Raw genomic sequence first — 18,748 nt, 5'->3', positions numbered from 1 at the left:
TTAGTAAAAAAAAACCAAATAAAATAAATAAATAAAAATATCTCATAGTTTGTAGATATTATAACTTTTGCGCAAACAAGTCAATATACGCTTATTGGGATTTTTTATACCAAAAATATGAAGCAGAACACATATTGGCCTAAAATGATAAAGAAATTAGATTTTTTATATTTTTTATTGGGTATGTTTTACAGCAGAAAGTAAAAAAAGATTGTTTTTTGTTTCAAAATTGTAGGTCCTTTTTGTTTATAGCGCAAAAAATGAAAAACGCAGAGGTGATCTAATTCCATCAAAAGAAAGCTCTATTTGTGGGAAAAAAGGACAAAATTTGTTATTTGGGTACAGTGTCGCACAACCGCAGAGTTGTCAGTTAAAGTAACACAGTCCTGTATCGCAAAAAATGGCCTGGTCATGAAGTGGGGGTGGGTAAGCCTTCCGGAGCTGATGTGGTATGGCAATTGCATAGTCATGCAACACTTTACCTGGATGAAATTTCTATCATTTTTTTTCACATAAATAGAGCTTTCTATTAGTGGTATTTGATCACCACAAACAATATTTTCTATTATAAAAATAATACCAAATGTATTCTGCTACATGTGTTTGGTAAAAAAAATAAATAAAAAAATAATATCAATAAGTGGATACTATTGGTTTGTGCGAAAGTTATAGTGTCTACAAATGTAAGTATACAGTATCTCACAAAAATGAGTACACCCCTCACATTTTTGTAAACATTTTATTATAAATTTTCATGTGACAACAATAAAGAAATTACACTTTATTACAGTGTACAGCTTGTATAACAGTGTAAATTTGCTGTCCCCTCAAAATATCTCAACACACAGCCATTGATGTCTAAACCAATGGCAACAAAAGTGAGTACACCCCTAAGTGAAAATATGTCCAAATTGGGCTCAATTAGCCATTTTCCCTCCCCATTGTCATGTGACTCGTTATTGTTGGCAGGTGTGTTAAATTTGGTGTTATCGCTCTCACTCTCATACTGGTCAACATGGCACCTCATGGCAAAGAACTCTCTGAGGATCTGAAAAAATAGGATTTTTTAAAACAGCTTATCTGTAAAATCCTTTTCTTTCGAAGGAAATCACGGGACACAGAGCCACAGTAATTACTGATGGGTTATATAGGTATCACTGGTGATTGGACACTGGCACACCCTATCAGGAAGTTCAACCCCCTATATAATCCCTCCCCCTTGCAGGGATACCTCAGTTTTGTAGCCAAGCAATATAGTGTATTAGAAGAGGGGCGGGACCTCTGTGTCCCGTGATGTCCTTCGAAAGAAAAGGATTTTACAGGTAAGCTGTTTTAAAAAATCCTATTTTCTTTCTCGAACATCACGGGACACAGAGCCACAGTAATTACTGATGGGATGTCCCAGAGCAATGCTACCTGAGTGGGGGGAACCACGACCAAGTAGGGTGCAATCAGACCTGAGGACCCTGTACCGCTGCCTGCAGCACACTACGCCCAAAGGCGATATCCTCATGCCTTCTCACATCCACCTGATAGAATCTGGTGAATGTATGAACTGAAGACCAGGTTGCGGCCTTGCAGATTTGAGCCATAGAGGCCCGGTGATGCACTGCCCAAGAAGCACCAATAGCCCTTGTGGAATGTGCCCTGATCTGAAACGGAGGAATCTTCTGTTTCAAACCGTAAGCTTGAATGATCAACTGTCGAATCCATTTAGAAATGGTAGCTTTTGACGCTGCCTGTCCTCTATTGGGACCCTCTGGCAGCACAAACAAAACATCCGTCTTGCGGATCTGAGTAGTTGCCCCTAGATAGGCCTTAACTGCTCTTACTACATCCAACGAATGTAGAGATCTCTCTTCCGGAGAACAGGGATCTGGAAAAAAGGAAGGTAGAACAATGTCTTGGTTTAAATGAATATCAGAAACCACCTTCGGTAAAAAACTAGGATGAGGGCGTAGTACCACTCTATCCTTGTGTATAATCAAATAAGGCTCCTTACAGGAAAGAGCTGCTTATTCTGATACTCTTCTAGCAGAAGAGATGGCCACCAGAAAAATTAATTTCCTTGTCAACAAGACCAAAGGAATCTGACTTATTGGTTCAAAAGGCTGTTTCTGTAACACAGCCAGGACCAAATTCAAGTCCCAGGGGTTTAGGGGCGCTTTAACCGGAGGATTAAGACGCATCACCCCCTGCATAAAGTTTCGGACCAAAGAATGTGAAGCAAGTGGCCGCTGAAATAATACTGATAAAGCAGAAACCTGGCCCTTGATGGTACTCAAGGCCAGCTTCATCTCTAATCCCATCTGTAGAAAATCAAGGATTCTACCTATGACATATTTCCTGGGATGCCAACCTCTGGATTCACACCAGGTTATATAAGCCTTCCAGACTCTATGATAGATCATCCTGGAAGCTGTCTTCCTTGCATTAATCAAGGTAGATATGACAGGACCTGAGAGCCCACGACTCTTCAGAACGTGGGTCTCAATAGCCAAACCGTCAAATTTAGCGTTTGTAAGGCAGGATGGAACGCTGGACCCTGAGATAACAGGTCTGGGCGTACCGGTAGGGTCCACGGGGAACCCACCGTCATCCTTACTATTTCTGCATACCAAGTCCTTCTGGGCCAAGCGGGGGCCACCAGAAGTACCGACTTCCTTTCCTGCCTGATCCTGCGAAGGAGTCGTGGTAGTAGCAGAATAGGCAGGAATGCGTAAATCAGTGAGAACCGATGCCACGGAATCACCAACGCATCCGTCCCGCATGCAAGAGGATCTTTTGTCCTTGCCACAAATCTGTCTATCTTTTTGTTGAATCGGGATGCAAAGAGATCTACATCTGGAACCCCCCATCTTTGGCATATGGCCCAAAAGACGTCGGGATGCAGAGACCATTCCCCTGGAAGTAACTGCTGGCGACTTAGATAGTCCGCCTGCCAATTCTCTATTCCTGGGATGAAAACTGCCGATATGCATGGCACATGCATCTCTGCCCAGACTAAGATCTGGTTCACCTCTTTTTGAGCAGCTCGGCTCCGGGTGCCTCCCTGATGATTGACATAAGCCACTGCTGTGGCATTGTCGGACTGGATCCTGACCGGACAACCCTGTAGCCTGATAGTCCAGGCTTTTAGAGCTAGATGTATCGCCCGGATCTCCAGAATGTTGATGGGTAAGGTCCTCTCTGTCTTGGACCATACCCCTTGGACCGCAGCCTGTTCCAGAACTGCTCCCCAACCTGACAGACTGGCATCTGTTGTTACCACCGTCCAGGTAACCGGTAGAAAGGATTTCCCCTTCTGCAGGTTTTCGGGTATGAGCCACCAATTGAGGCTCTGACGCACCGCATGCGACAGGTGCATCGGAAAGTCTAATGCCTGAACCTTCTTGTTCCAGGTCGACAGAATACTGTGTTGCAGCATTCTTGAGTGAAACTGAGCATAGGGAACTGCTTCGAATGAAGACACCATCTTCCCTAGTAGCCTCATACAAAGGCGGACTGAGGGACCCTTCTTGGTCCTTACTGTCAGAATCAGCTCTCTCAAAGCAGTGATCTTTGCCTGGGGTAGAAATATTTTCTCCTGGCTTGTATCTATAATCAGACCTAAATACTCCAGTCTTCTTACTGGTTTTAGGAAAGACTTTTCTAAGTTGAGGATCCAACCTAGGTGTTCTAGATACCTGACCGTGGTCCTCAAGTTTCCATTCAAAGAGGCTACCGACCGGTCTATCAAGAGCAGGTCGTCTAGGTATGCTATGACAGCTATACCCTGAGCCCTTAATCTGGCCAGAGGAGGAGCCAAGATCTTTGTGAACACTCGAGGTGCAGTGGCTATCCCGAAAGGCAGAGCCACAAACTGGAAATGGCGCCCTCCTACCTCGAAGCGCAGAAACTTCTGATGAGCAGGAAAAATGGGCACATGCAGATATGCATCTCTGATGTCTATTGATGCCAGAAATTCTCCTCCCTGCAGGGTGGGAACTACTGTTCGAATTGATTCCATGCGGAAGGATTGAATCCTTAGGAATCGGTTCAGATCCCTTAAGTCCAAAATGGGCCTGACATCCCCATTTGGCTTTTGGACCGTAAAAAGGTTGGAATAGAAGCCCAATCCCTGGTCCTTTGCGGGAACTATCATAATGACCTCCTGCGACAAAAGTCGCTCTAACGCTAGAAGGAGCGACTGCTTCTTCTCTGGGTCTCTGGGAACATTTGATCTGAGGAACCGAGGAGAAGGGAATTCCTGAAACTCCAGCTTGTACCCTAAGGTTACCGTTGAGACTACCCATCTGTCCTGGAAGTCCTCGTGCCAGAGCTCTGAGAACTGTCGCAGTCTTCCCCCCACTCGAGTGAGCGGGGGCGCCCCCTCATGCAGAGGTCTTAGTGTTTTGCCTAGTAGGCTTCTTTCCCCAGGACTTCTTTTGTCCCTGGGGTTGACTCTTGTCTCTGGACCCCGATGGAGGCGGCCGTCGAGACTGCCTGGAGGCTGAAGCCCCCGGCGCTGGGGAAAGAGTCAGTTTGAAAGAGGGACGCTTACTCTTCTTCTTGACAGGTAAGAGAGTGCTTTTCCCACAAGAGATTCTCTTGATATAGTTATCCAAGTCCTCTCCAAACAACCTTGCACCACGAAATGGAAACCCAGCCAGTAGCTTCTTACATGGTGCTTTGGCTGACCAATTTTTCAATCATAGGATTCTACGTATATGCACCAACCCCAGTGAAAGACGGGAGGTTTACACGATAGAATCTCTAATGGCGTCAACCACAAAGCATAAGGCCGCTGGAAGGTTAGCAAACCCCTGGGCCTGCTGTTCAGGTAATACTTTGATGACCTGCTTAACATGGTCTCTTAAGTATTGACAGACTCCAATCGCTGCTACTGCAGGTTGGGCCACTGATCCTGCTAAGGAGAAAACATCCTTCAATAGGGATTCCATCCTTTTATCTACAGGATCCCTGAGCATCTGAGCATTGTCTACAGGACAAGTCAGGCTATTATTTACGGAGGAAATGGCGGCATCAATAGCCGGTATTCCCCACATTTTAATAAACTTTTCTTCCATCGGATAAAGTGTTGAAAACTTTCTCGGCGGAAAAAAACGTTTGTCTGGGTGATCCCACTCAGAATAAATAAGCTTTTCAAGTAAAGTATGAACAGGAAAAGCATGTGCTGCTTGGAAAGGTTTCAGTGACCCCAAAGCAGAAGAGGATTCTTTAGCAGTTTCAGGTATGGGCAACTTAAATGTGGAGCGGACCAATCCAGTGAGGATCTGCACTAAGACTTTCTCCTCTTGGGAAGTCGCAGAGGGTCCCTCTCCACCTGAATCCTCCGAAGAGGAATCATCCATCCCATCCCGATCCTCTGAAAGGGATTCATCTCATTTATCCCAGAGCTCCTCTGTCTGAGGGTCTTGGGGAACAGAGGAAAGCCTAGTGCGTTTTCTTCCACTGAGTGAAGACGTAATCACGGCCATTAATCTTTCCTCTAGACCATTAATGGTTGAGGAAAAAACCTCTTGTGTAATATATACAGGGGCTGAAGTGCCAGAAGCAGGTGTAGCCCCTGACCCCGATGGCTCTCCCTGGCTAGCCGTCCCTGGCCCATCTTTAGGGGGGGGAGGATGCTGCCGACAGGGGGCCCACAGAACCTGAACGAGATCCCCTAGTGTCTCTGGTTCCTGGGGTGCTTGAACCTCTTCTACCCATAGTGCAAAGCAACAAGGTGTGAGGTATACAAATGAACACTGCCCGCTGAGCGATGTAGTCTGGCTAAAAGCCTTGCTACCCAATGCTCAGTCTGGTGTTACTTCAGTAAATGCTGCCTAGGAGAATGCCTGTGTCCCACCTTACATGCGACCGTCAGCTCTGTGTCTCTCAGAAGGCTGTGTGCACCTGTACAGAGTGCCTCTAATAGCCTGCAGCTGGCCTGAGTGGGAGTCTAAGCACCTGTGCTGACGTCCCGCCCCCTCCTCTACCGCCCCCCCCCTCGAGTTTTGAAAAAAACGAGCGCTTCCCGCGCTGCCGACTCTCCTGGGGATGGGGATGGGGGGGGGGGGGGGGGAGGGAGGGAGGCTGGTAACAAGATCTTGAGAGATGGTGGCCATTAGGCCGCAGAGCCCGGGTGGTATAACCACTTTCTAGACCCCTGTGGCCCCTCTCTAGCCTGGGGGGGAACATTCAAACATGAGAAATCCCCCTTTCCACCTTACCTGTTTGCAGCCTGCTTGATACGCTGGGACATAAACAGCGATTACAACACCTGAGACAGAGTCAGCATGTGTAGGTTTGTGCTCTTGGCAGCCCCTGGTGGTCACAATAGGCATAGCATGCATTTACCTTAAAGGAGAAAAGCCACTAGAACTCAAAAATTCTGTGGAATCTCCTCTTACCTTATCCAGCCGCAGGGTGCTGTTTACACAGACCCAATCTTCACCTCTCACGGTGGGCTCCGTTTGAAAAAACCGTCAGAGACTGGGGCCCCCATCAGTAGGGGGATCCAACAGTTCTGGGACCGTAAAGCACCTCGCCAGAAATTAGGAAGTTTAAAGCCATTTTCTGATATGAGGGGTCCAGCTCTCTAAAAAGAGAAGCATTACGGGTAAAACCTCGTTTCTTCGGACACGAGGCCCGGGTACCATTCAATTCGGCCATGAAAAGACACTTTGAATGGATCCGGTTCGCCTGGCTTGCCCCAGTATAGGATCTTAGGATATTCCCTTTGGAGCTCAGCACAGGACATCTTTACACGTCCATCACCTAAGACACTGGCGTAAAAACTGAGGTATCCCTGCAAGGGGGAGGGATTATATAGGGGGTTGAACTTCCTGATAGGGTGTGCCAGTGTCCAATCACCAGTGATACCTATATAACCCATCAGTAATTACTGTGGCTCTGTGTCCCGTGATGTTCGAGAAAGAAAAGAACTGTTGCTCTACATAAAGATGATCTAGGCTATAGGAAGATTGCCAAGACCCTGAAACTGAGCTGTAGCATGGTGGCCAAGACCATACAGCGGTTTAACAGGACAGGTTCCACTCAGAACAGGCCTCGTCATGGTCGACCAAAGGAGTTGAGTGCAGGGGCTCAGCGTCATATCCAGAGGTTGTCTTTGTGAAATAGACGTACGAGTGCTGCCAGCATTGCTGCAGAGGTTGAAGGGGTGGGGGGTCAGCCTGTCAGTGCTCAGATCATACATCGGCACTGCATCAAATTAGTCTGCATGGCTGTCGTCCCAGAAGGAAGTCTCTTCCAAAGAAGATTCACAAGAAAGCCTGCAAACAGTTTGCTGAAGACAAGCAGACTAAAGACATGGATTACTGGAACAATGTCCTGTGGTCTGATGAGACCAAAATAAACTTATTTGGTTCAGATGATGTCAAGCATGTGTGACGGCAACCAGGTGAGGAGTACAAAGACATGTGTGTCTTGCCTACAGTCAAGCATGGTGGTGGGAGTGTCATGGTCTGGGGCTGCATGAGTGCTGCCAGCACTGGGGAGCTACAGTTCATTGAGGGAACCATGAATGCCAACATGTACTGTGACATACTGAAGCAGAGCATGACCCCCCTCTCTTCGTCATGGAGGAAATGGAAGAGTGGAAGAGGACTCCAGTGACAACCTGTGAAGCTTTGGTGAACTCCATGCACAAGAGGGTTAAGGCAGTGCTGGAAAATAATGGTGGCCACACAAAATATTGACACTTTGGGCACAATTTGGACATTTTCACTTAGGGGTGTACTCACTTTTGTTCCCAGCGGTTTAGACATTAATGGCTGTGTGTTGAGTTATTTTGAGGGGACAGCAAATTTACACTGTTATACAAGCTGTACACTCACTATTTTATATTGTAGCAAAGTGTAATTTCTTCAGTGTTGTCACATGAAAAGATATAATAAAATATTTACAAAAATGTGGGGGGTGTACTCAATTTTGTGAGATACTGTATATACTGTAATTTTAATGTAAATTTTTTTTTATACTACTAATGGCAGTAATCAGCGACTTATAGTGGGACTGTGATAGTGTGGCGGGAAAATCTGACACCAACTGACGCTGAGTGGGAACTAACTGACATTGACAATACCAGTGACATGAATACAGTAATCAGTGCTTATAATGTACACGGCCACTGTACTATTGACACTGACCAGGAAGGGGTTAACATCTCAGCTGATCAAGAGGGTAAATGTGTGTCAAACAATGTGTAATGTGTGCTGATTTTTACTAAAATAAATACTCTGCAGGGAGAAGAAACAGAGAGATTGTTCCCTCTGTACAGAGCTGCGTGTTGATTGTCAACACAGGGCTCTGGGCTGTGATTGGACACAGCCAATCAGCAAGTCCTACCATGAATCATTGGCCGGGGCATACTAAGGTCCGTTGTTTTCAAACACAGCAGATTCAGCGGTCGGGGGCGCATGCGCCCTGTACCCGGAAGAAAAAGCTGCAACGTATAGGTAAGTTGCGGTGCTTGTACGAACCACCATGCCGCAGTATATGTACTGCGGTGGGTTGGCAAGTGGGTAAAGAAGTTAACATATCCAGGTTTGTGATGCATAAGTGTAAATATACAGTATGTGTTTTATACTTTTTTCGCTCAAGCACCTTACCTCCATCTACCTTCTCTGAATGAATGTCTGAAGGATGGCTGCACTCTGCAATGTAAACTGGGAAACTGGAACATTCAAGGAACAGCTGACATGCAGCAATGAAGGCAGGACGGTATTCTTTTGGTGAAACTGGTTTGACAGTTTGCTTTTCTTTACCGTTTTCTGATGTGGACATCTCCCATTTAGCACTATCTGTATGAGCTCCAATGGGTTCTCCTTGAAAATCTATAGCAGCGTTTTGGGATGTTGGGCTCTTGGGAATAATATATAGAGTGATAAATCTTGTAAGGAACTGCTGAAAATATTCCAAGCAGCATTGCATTGCAGTTTTTTGTGTTCCCTTTATATTACGTGGAGCTGCTCCCTGTGTACATTTGGAAGGGTGCTGTACCACTGTCTCCTCAGACCCAACAGTGGAAGCCGTTTCAGTTTCTGAAGAAGTGCTACCCAAGGGGAGACCAGCTACACCCTGCCCATCGATCAGAGCCCTGTCAATATCATCAGTCTTATCAGCTTGGTACTGCACAAACTCTGTAAATCCACTCTCTGATGAGCGACTGCTTGGGGGATTCTCGCCATCTTCAAAGACATCCCCAGGATTTTCAGGAGTGACAGGAGACAGCTAAGAAGTAAACACAAGGTCAGTAAATAACAGACATTAGAAACCAACCACAAAAATACAATTCTGACTTAATAAAAATACCTAACGTTTAGCAGACTTCAAGGGTTTTTTGAGGTTCCTAGGAATCACTATATAAAAGACTAGAGGGGAAGCTGATTCCCATCCTCAATTTGATCCAAAAAATCTAAACTTAAAGCAGAGCTCCAGACCCCCCACCCAAAAAAAAAAAATTAAGAGTCAGCAAATACAAATAATTTTAATATTAGGACACGTACCTGTCCAGGGATCCTGCAGATTTTTCAATTGGCACTTGGGTGCTGCCGCCACCATTCCTTGTAAGGTTAACCATCAGTGAAGCCCTGCGGCTTTACAGCCGGTTACTTAATGCGCATGTGCAAAGCGCACTGCGCTTTCTGAATGGCCTGGAGGCAGTGGAAGGAAGGGGGCTGAACTTCCGGGAAACCTCGTTGCGGTGAGATCATCCAGGAGTGGTAATGGGTACCCATCAAAAACAGGTACCCGCTACCTCCCCCCCAATGGGTGCCAATAATGGCAGCGGAGGGGGGGAGGAAGCAAATAAACGGAGCTACCCCTCTTTTGGGCGGAGCTCCACTTTAAAGCAAAAAGTAATGCTGCTATGATAGTCATAACATTGTGTAGCAAGAGAGATGCTGAACGCGTTTGCTAGGCTCCAGACAGATTTGCACTTCTTGACCGGCAGCCTTAATATTCTTTGGACTCCTCTTCAATGTCAAACTTTGAACACTTCTTTGCCCTGACTGCTAAAAACTGGCCATGGATAGGAAATATATTTTTGTGAATTCTAAGAAGCATTAGACAGGAGCAATTTTTTGCAAAACACTAAACGTAACAGTTCACTTTAAAGTGGTTCTAAAGGCTCAAGATTTTTTACCTTCATGCATTCTATGCATGAAGGTAAAAAAACCTTCTGTGTGCAGCCAGCAGCCCCCCTAATACCTACCTGAGCCCAGTCTTCCTATAGCGATGTGTACGAGAGCCTCGGCTCTACGGGGACTCTCCCTCCTCATTGTCTGAAACATTGGTTCCAGCTGCTGTCAAAAACAGCCAGTGAGCCAATGAGGAGAGAGAGGGCTGGGCTGCAGCTGGGGAGCGAGCTTGCCTTGGTGCCCCCATTGCAAGCTGCTTGCTCTAGGGCACGCAGCAGGAGGGAGGGGCCAGGAACATTGACGGAGGACCTGAGAAGAGGAGGATTGGGGCTGCTCTGTGCAAAACCACTGCACAGAGCAGGCAAGTATAACATGTTTGTTATTTAAAAAGAATGCCTTTAATATTACTTTTACTTTATTTACCTTTCTCTCTTCTTTCTCTTTACTGGAGCAATACCCACCAGGGAGCTGAACAGTACCTCCTGGGCTTGCAGACAAGAGAGGAGGCTGGACCTTGCTGAGAATTTTTGAGCAAAGTCTAAGCGAATCAGTCAGTTCTTTGAGATCCAGAGTTTGAAGATGACTGGTTAGTGCAGAGATCATTCGAAGGAGCAGCTGAGGCAAATGCTCTGTCTGTATTTCAATATACGTCTCCTAAACAAAGAAAAAAAGAGCAGTCACAGTATGGTTATTCTCATAGACAATATCAATACTGCATCACATTCATGTTTACCTTGCTGAAAGAAAATAGCCTCTTAGGAAAGGTTGCAAATGCACGATTTTAAGGTGCATTTCTAAGGGAATACGTCTACGTTAAAGACATATTAAACCAAAAAGCAAACAATTATATTATTGCAGCTCCAATTCTTAGATGGGATTCTTTTTTAGGCCTTTTTCTTTTATTTTAACTTTGTGATCTGGCTAGTAAGTCTGTTGTTTTTCACAAAAAGAAGCTCTCTTGCAAATGTGGCGGTTAGAGGGGTGAGACAAACCATTTAACACTGACAGGGGTGCTTACAATGATCATTTATGATCCTTTATTCCAAAAGCAAAAAAAAAACTGCTGTAACTGCAGTGTTAGCTCTAGTTTGGCTTCAATCCGCTAGTGCATCTAACACTCCCCTCTCCCAGATTAACAATTCTGCTGTGCAAAGGTACACCTGTGCTCCTTCATCAAGAGTGGGCACACGCTAATACAGGAGGTGTGTTACTGGCAAGATCACTAGGTGAAAACAGAGGGGAAAAAACCTAAAAGAAGAAAACTAATGCAGCCACCACATTTAAGGAGTTGTAGAGGCAGAAGGTTTTTTATCTTAATGCATTCTACGCATTAGAATAAAAAGCCTTCTGTGTAGCAGCCCCCCCCCCCCCCCCCTTAAGCCCCCTAATACTTACCTGAGCCCCATTTCTGTCCGGCAATGTCCACAATTCCCTCGGCCGTCCGGGACTCTCCTTTCTGATTAGCTGAGACAGCAGCGGCACCATTGGCTTCCGCAGCTGTCAAAGTCAGCCAATCAGGAGAGAGAGAGGGTGCGGGCCGAACAGCAGATCCGTGTCTGAATGGACACAGGGAGCTGCAGCTGGCTCGGGTGCCCCCACAGCAAGCTGCTTGCTGTGGGGGCACTCGACAGGAGGGAGGGGCTAGGAGCAGCGAAGGGGGACCCGAGAAGAGGAGGATCTGGGCTGCTCTATGCAAAACCAACTGCACAGAGGAGGGAAGTACGAGACTTTACAAACACTTTAATTATTGGTAAGCTGCAATATGTTACATTTTTGGTTTTGAGTAGAATACCTCATTAAACCTAAGCTCCTGGCACAAATACTTTTGTTTAAATATATTTCTCAATAGCCACAAAGGATTTAAATCCATGACATGTGTACCTAATTCCTTTGCAAATCCAGATATTTAATTTGTAAATGTAGTGGTCACAACATCACTGTACGGCAAGTCCACCCACTACATGCTGCCTGCAGACAACTACACGCAGGGCTGATCTAAGACCAGACACCCTTCACAAGGATAGAGCAGCAGTGACTGGTCTTCATTACAGGAAACTCCTGCACAGAGGTCAAATGCAGGAATTGCTTCATACTGGATTACTGCACCGATCAGAGGAGAAAACATAATGGTACCAAGATTCAAGCTAGATTACACAAGTCTCTTTTATTCAAAGAGTATTTGTTTAAAGTGGTTGTAAACCCTTACATACAGTATCTCACAAAAGTGAGTACACCCCTCACATTTTTGTAAATATTTTATTATATCTTTTCAAGTAGTGAGTGTACAGCTTGTATAACAGTGTAAATTTGCTGTACACTCAAAATAACTCAACACACAGCCATTAATGTCTAAACCGCTGGCAACAAAAGTAAGAACGCTCCTAAGTGAAAGTGTCCAAATTGGGCCTAAAGTGTCAATATTTTGTATGGCCACCACCACCATTATTTTCCAGCACTGCCTTTTTTTTTTTGTAAATTCTTTTTATTGAAAAACTTTGAGTTATAGATACAAAACAGCGCCAGTGGGGCATAACCCGGTCAAATGGTGCACAAAGCCATGTGCCTAAAAAGATACAACTCTCAACTTTACTTACCAACTAACCAGTTATCACAAAGGTCTAAACATTTAAACATATACTGCCCAGGTTACAGTTGACAGGATAATGATATGGAATAATGCTTTTTGGAGGACCGTCTTCCCCTTCCAGCTATCAGAACTGGACACTATAAGAGTAATGAGAAATATTGGTACACTATCTGTAGGGGCCTACCCAACCACTCACATAACCTAGGCATAGATCCCAACTTCATGTAGAGCCATGTATATCTGTAGGGAGTTTAACTAGATTGGTCTACTAAGGTCTGATCGTCTACCGTAGAGTCAGAGTCTGTCCACAAATGCCAAACCTTTTCATATTTCTTGGGACAGCCACAGGATAGGTATGTTGCTTTATAGAGAGATATCACAGCATTGACTGACTGCTTCCATAATGACAAGGTAGGAGGTCCAGCAGACTTCCATCAAGAACTTTGGCCTTTCTTGCATAAAAAAGAAGGATACTTAAAGTGCGTGTTGCCTTAGCGAACTCCAGCGGCTCCACTAGCCCAAGGAGACATACACTTACCATCAGGGGGACAGGATTAGTGGTTAACCTATGGATGAATTGAGTCACCTCCCGCCAATAATCTTGAATCTGTGGGCATTCCTAAAATATATGCGTGAATCCTGCAGGAGTACCAGAGCATCTCCAGCAATCAGCTGAGGAGGCTGGGTATATGCAAATCAGGCGTTGTGGCGTATAATAAATCCTATGAAGGATTTTGAATTGAATTAGTTTGTCTCTAGCCGCAACCAATGGCTGGTTGTCCAACTCCTGCAACTCCGCTCGCTACAAACCACGCAGATTGTCCAGACCGACCTGGCTGGATGGCAGCATTGCTCGGTTTGGGATAAGGGTTTTAGGAAATCAGCATCTCCTAATACGGCCTCCAGGTCATCTTGCTCCAGCCGAAGCTGGATGGATTTAAATTGTGAATTGAAGGCATGATGGAGTTGCAGGAACCTGAAGAAGAAAGAGTTCGGTAAATGGAATTTGTTTTTTAATCTATCAAATGTGAAGAGCCCAGTTCCATCACATATGTCCATCAGATATTTAATGCCCCTGCTGGCCCAGAGCCCTGGGTCCTGCATTGAGTGAAATTCCCACCAAAGTGGCGTGTAAGCGGACCAACAGCCTCTTGCAATGTTGGGTTTAATCACAAAAATATGCCATGCTGCAATAACTGCTTTCATAGCAAGTTTTATAGCTGTGTGGGAGCCCCCCGACTGAGTATAAAAGAGCATTATGGAGGGCCTCAAAAGATCCAATATATGCTGCCTCTAGGACAAAAAAAAAAAAAAAAGGGCAGTCTGCCAAGTTTGTACAACATTGTCCACCCTGGTAGATAACTATAAACATTGTAACTTTTCGTTCTTAGATCAAAGGAATGAACCTTGGTCTGACATGAGGGACGTTTAACCACTTAAAGTTGAAACCTTTTTCTGACACTTGTTTCTTACAAAGTTGAAATCAGTATTTTTTGCTAGAACATTACTTGGAACACCCCTAAACGTTTTATTATATATATATATATATATATATATATATATATATATATATATATATATATATATATATATATATATATATATATATATTTTTAGCAGAGATCCTAGAGAATTAAATAATGGTTGTTGCAATATTTTAAGTCATGCGGTATTTGTGCAGCGGTCTTTCAAACGCAATTTTTGGGGAAAAAATACACTTCAATTAATTAAAAAAAAACAAAAAAAAACTAAGCAGTAAAGTTAACCCAATTTATTTATTTTTTTGTGTAATGAATGTGAAAGATGTTGTTATGCCGTGAGAATCATGATTTTTATTCTAAGAAACCAAATAGTGATTCTCATTTTAGCCAGAATGTGCAGCTCTATCTCAGAGTTCTGAAAAATGGGGGCAGAGAGCTAATATTACACTCTGCACAGCTCAGTGTGGAGAACTCTGAGAGCCGATTGGAGGGAAGGGACACACCCCCTTCACACAGCACACAGGGACAGAGCTGAGACTGTCAATCTGCAGGAGGTCCCTCCCCTGTAAACTTTTTTCTCTTGGTGTCAGGAAAACTTGTCATAAGTTATTCTGTTGATAGCAGAGGAATGAAGCAGCAGATAAAAATGACAGTGCTCTGGAGTGAGACAACTGCACACTATAGAAGGATATGCTTTGTTCATATTACATGTTTGAGGTTTACAACCACTTTAAGCTTGGACTTCAGCTCTACCTTGGCACCAGTGAATGAACCAAAGTATATGTTGGCATTTTCAATGTAGTAGTGAATAGCATGGCATCTGTCGATTCTTCAGTGTTCACATGACTTTATCAAAAGCTGCAATGCACATATGAAATAAAAAGGAGGTAGGGTGAAAATATTTGGTATATTACAGCCACTGCTGTAGTATTAGATATGGCTCCTTACAACAAAAATAACTGAATATTTGTATCAGTTCAAAATATAAAAATGTAAAGACTAGCTAGCTACAAATATAAAATATGACAAAAGTACACAGCTGCCATTTATTTGTCTGACATAGTGGCTAATTTTCAGCAACCTGAAAAAAAAAAAATCAATAATACACCGGTCTGCTTAAAATGATGCATCATTTCTAAAAAATAGTTTGCCATTGTCCGTTATCACACAATTATTTGCACTGAAGGACACACTAATCAACAAATTATACTGCAAGTCCAGTATTCAGCATAATTATATAGAAGAAGAGGAACAAATTAGATTACATTCCAGCAGGAGACCCAATTATGACAAATATGGAGTAAAGATTTAAAAGGGACAGAGAAGAGAAACCCTACCCATTTAATGCAGACAACCTCAGGACCTGCCAGGGGTTAATCCATGTTAGAAGGGTAGCCATGTAACAAGCCGGGAAATGGGAACTAGACCGATCTCCCTACAATTTTTCGGGAATATGATTTTTTTATTCCAAAAGGAAATCATGATAGATGTGGTTGTAAGCTAACTAATCATGTCAGTATGATCAATCATAATACAAATGTTCCTACTGTGCAAACATCAAAACGTTTCGATTTTTCAGAAATGCCTATATGAGAGAACGGCCAAAATAATTAAAGCTCTGTCCATTATTATATGGGTACCTGAAATGCAATATTGAGAAATATGTATTCTCCATATGTACTAGAAAAAGAACAGTGCAGAGGAGCTCCTTAGACAAGCTAAAAGAAACACACTGCCAGGAAATCCTTAGAGTAAACATTAAATCGTCCCCCCCCCCCCCCCTGCTGTGTGGTGAAGGCACAAATACACAGATGTGTTGATGTAAGCATACGTCTGAAGGCAAGGAAAAACAAGCTGTCATACAGTACCTGACAAATCACTCTCATACTTCTAGTAGGCTTGGGAAAGGAAAGCAAAGATTTAAAGAATGGAAAAAAACAGACCAAGCGGTTATTTAATACAATGCATACAGCAATTCACAAGACGACTTCGGGACATATTATACAAATGATTTCCTTTTAACAGCAAATCCTGACGGCAAATAAAAACACACTTTATATATTTCAGATTTATGGCAGTTTTTGCTGAGTGCCAAAGATGTGTTCAGTACAATTTTGAAATGTAGATGTTCACTGACCTACATAATGTCTTGCGGACATATATAATAATAATAATGGGCTTCAATTAGTTTGTGAAAGTATTTGTAGAACCTTTGGGGTACAATTTTATATAGAGGGATGGTGGGGTCCTTGGAATGAAAGGTCCATGCAGTAGATGTCTATAAGCAGACTATGTGCACACAGCCAGCATGCTTACAGCTAGGACAAGAAGATTCTCCACTTGTCAAGCTGTAGGACATGATCTAAGAAAGCATGAATGATTCACAACCCTAACGCATCAAATCATATATCAAATATTACTTAGAAGAAAACTCTGAGTTCTACAGATATACCAAATATAGAGATGCATGGGGGTGCTCAATTTATCAGTTGGAGCTGCTTTAAAGTGAACCAGTGGCCGAGTTGTGGACATGAATGGTGAATGAGCATTAAAACCAATGCTGACCTCTGTAGCTGAAGGAATGTGAAACCGTTCATCCTCAGCAGAAACAATGAAATCACAGCTCATCTCCCCTAGCTTCCTCCAGCAACAATGACCTGGCAGTCTGCAAGCCTTTTAATGTAAACACAGCAACTGCTGAAAGCTATTTAGAATCGAACTGTAATTGGACTTCAGAGTCTCTGCTGCAATCTTTGAGGTTAAATTGCTTAACAGTGCCTGTAACTACAGAGGTTGGTGGGGGCTTACTTCTTTACCGAATTTACTGTTTGCAAAGGCCAGCCATAGACTGAGTGATTTCACCATGGTTGCAGGAAAGAAAAATTGCTAGATTCCCCCATCAACACAGACAGTGTCCACAGGGAAATCCCTCCTGTGGAGCCATTGTGTTCTCCCAGTGGGGGAAGCTCTCACCGCCGGGAGAACACAGTGATCATTGCTAGCGGCTATAACAGCCAGCAGGCTGGTGGTACCCAGTTTGATCAATCAACAACTTGGGCACATTCAGTCTGCCCATACATGGTTCAAATATCGTCCGGTTCCTGCTGAACTGGCCAAGATAAGAACCGTCTATGACCGACTTTAGAATATGTAATCTATAGCCTGCCCACAGATTCATGTTGAAAAGAACCTGCGAGGATGGAGATACAAAAGCAGACACTGCTTATATGGTTTATAAAGCTGCAGCATCCAGAAATACAATTCTGATCATGGCTTCACTAACTAGTGAGTCACTGACTTAAAACAAAGTAGGCAACCAGCGAAGTCTACAGTCAACAGTGCGATGCTCCATTGTGCACGTTTTGATCCAGGTCAGCAGCTTACTAAGTAGCGAGAGCAGCATAAGAGCGTCAGGCCAGGAGTATTACAAACCAAGCGCCAACCTTTTTATCCTTGTAGGTTCGTCTTGCCCTCAAAAGGCTTCAAACAATGCTATTTAAATCCCTACAGCATAAACCTGCAGACATTCTGGAATTCACAACAATACTTTGTATCTTGACAGATAATTATCCAAATTAGTATTACATTTTAGCAGGGTACAGGAAGACTTGGGAGAACATGCTATTTTATCTATTTACTGAATTTTTGAACATCTGAGCACTCACTGATAGATCTTTTTTCAAGAAGACTTTTTAATTAATCCCCCCATGAAATCCTGGTCTAGGCAGCAGTTATTTAGTAATTTCTTTACTATTTTTAAACAATTCTGAAGAGATTTCAATGAAAATTAACCCCTGAGGACAGACATGATTTTTTGGCCTCATGTACACAAGACATCAAAAATGCCACTTTTTTAGGCATTTGACTTTTTTTTCTGTCTCTAAGCACCTCTCCAAGTTAGCTAATGTGTCCATGCACACACAGGCATTTACAGAACCGCACCACCAATGCATTCAAGAGAGGAGCCTTTTTTGTGGAAAAAAAGCCAAATGTGCATTAACGCTAAAGCATTTAGGCGCATTTACACGTTAATGCATTCTAATGGCCACCTTAATGCACATGCCAAACTCAGCAATATGCATGTTTTTTTTTTTTTCAGCCGAGTTTTCCTATATTGCAGTCTTGGAGGGTACGCCTTTAGACCTCATGCACACAAAAAGAAAAATTTCCCCTCTACCCATATATGGTCGTATACCGCATACTTATACACACATATACACATAAATTATTGGACCCAATTGTATACACGTATAAAGTTTTCTAGTTTATTTTTTGTTTTGTATTAATGGCTCTGAATGCATTGCTGCATTATGGATCTTTAAGGGTGCACTGTTCCAAAGAATACAATGCACCCATGTTCAGATCAGTTAAAAAAGCTATGATGCCCATGTGCAAAAGACCTTAAAATCACATCCGTTAAAATAAATAATACTGTAAACAAATGTGTTTTTTGCAAATATCTAAAACTGTAGACACATCCATTATATAACATGTTTGATACCGATATCAACACATTTGATATATTTAGAGGGGTT

The 18,748-nt window shown here is 43.4% G+C and overlaps 1 protein-coding gene across 3 annotated transcripts in view; it reads right to left on the bottom strand.

The window, feature by feature from the left end:
• DOP1A (DOP1 leucine zipper like protein A) overlaps positions 1-18,748 on the bottom strand; it is a 151,957-nt gene that overhangs the window by 48,996 nt on the left and 84,213 nt on the right. For 2 of the 3 annotated variants that reach the window (XM_073626865.1, XM_073626866.1), the window contains exons 13-15: positions 16,082-16,111; positions 10,569-10,799; positions 8,616-9,237 (exon numbers count right to left, since the gene is read on the bottom strand). In XM_073626865.1, coding sequence (XP_073482966.1) covers positions 8,616-9,237; positions 10,569-10,799; positions 16,082-16,111 — 883 coding nt within the window. The remainder of the gene's footprint in view (positions 1-8,615; positions 9,238-10,568; positions 10,800-16,081; positions 16,112-18,748) is intronic. The other variant, XM_073626867.1, reaches the window with a different exon arrangement.

Source organism: Aquarana catesbeiana, linkage group LG04 (assembly GCF_042186555.1).
Source record: "Aquarana catesbeiana isolate 2022-GZ linkage group LG04, ASM4218655v1, whole genome shotgun sequence".
NCBI lineage: Eukaryota > Metazoa > Chordata > Amphibia > Anura > Ranidae > Aquarana > Aquarana catesbeiana.
This window is presented reverse-complemented; position numbering and strand designations above follow the sequence as displayed.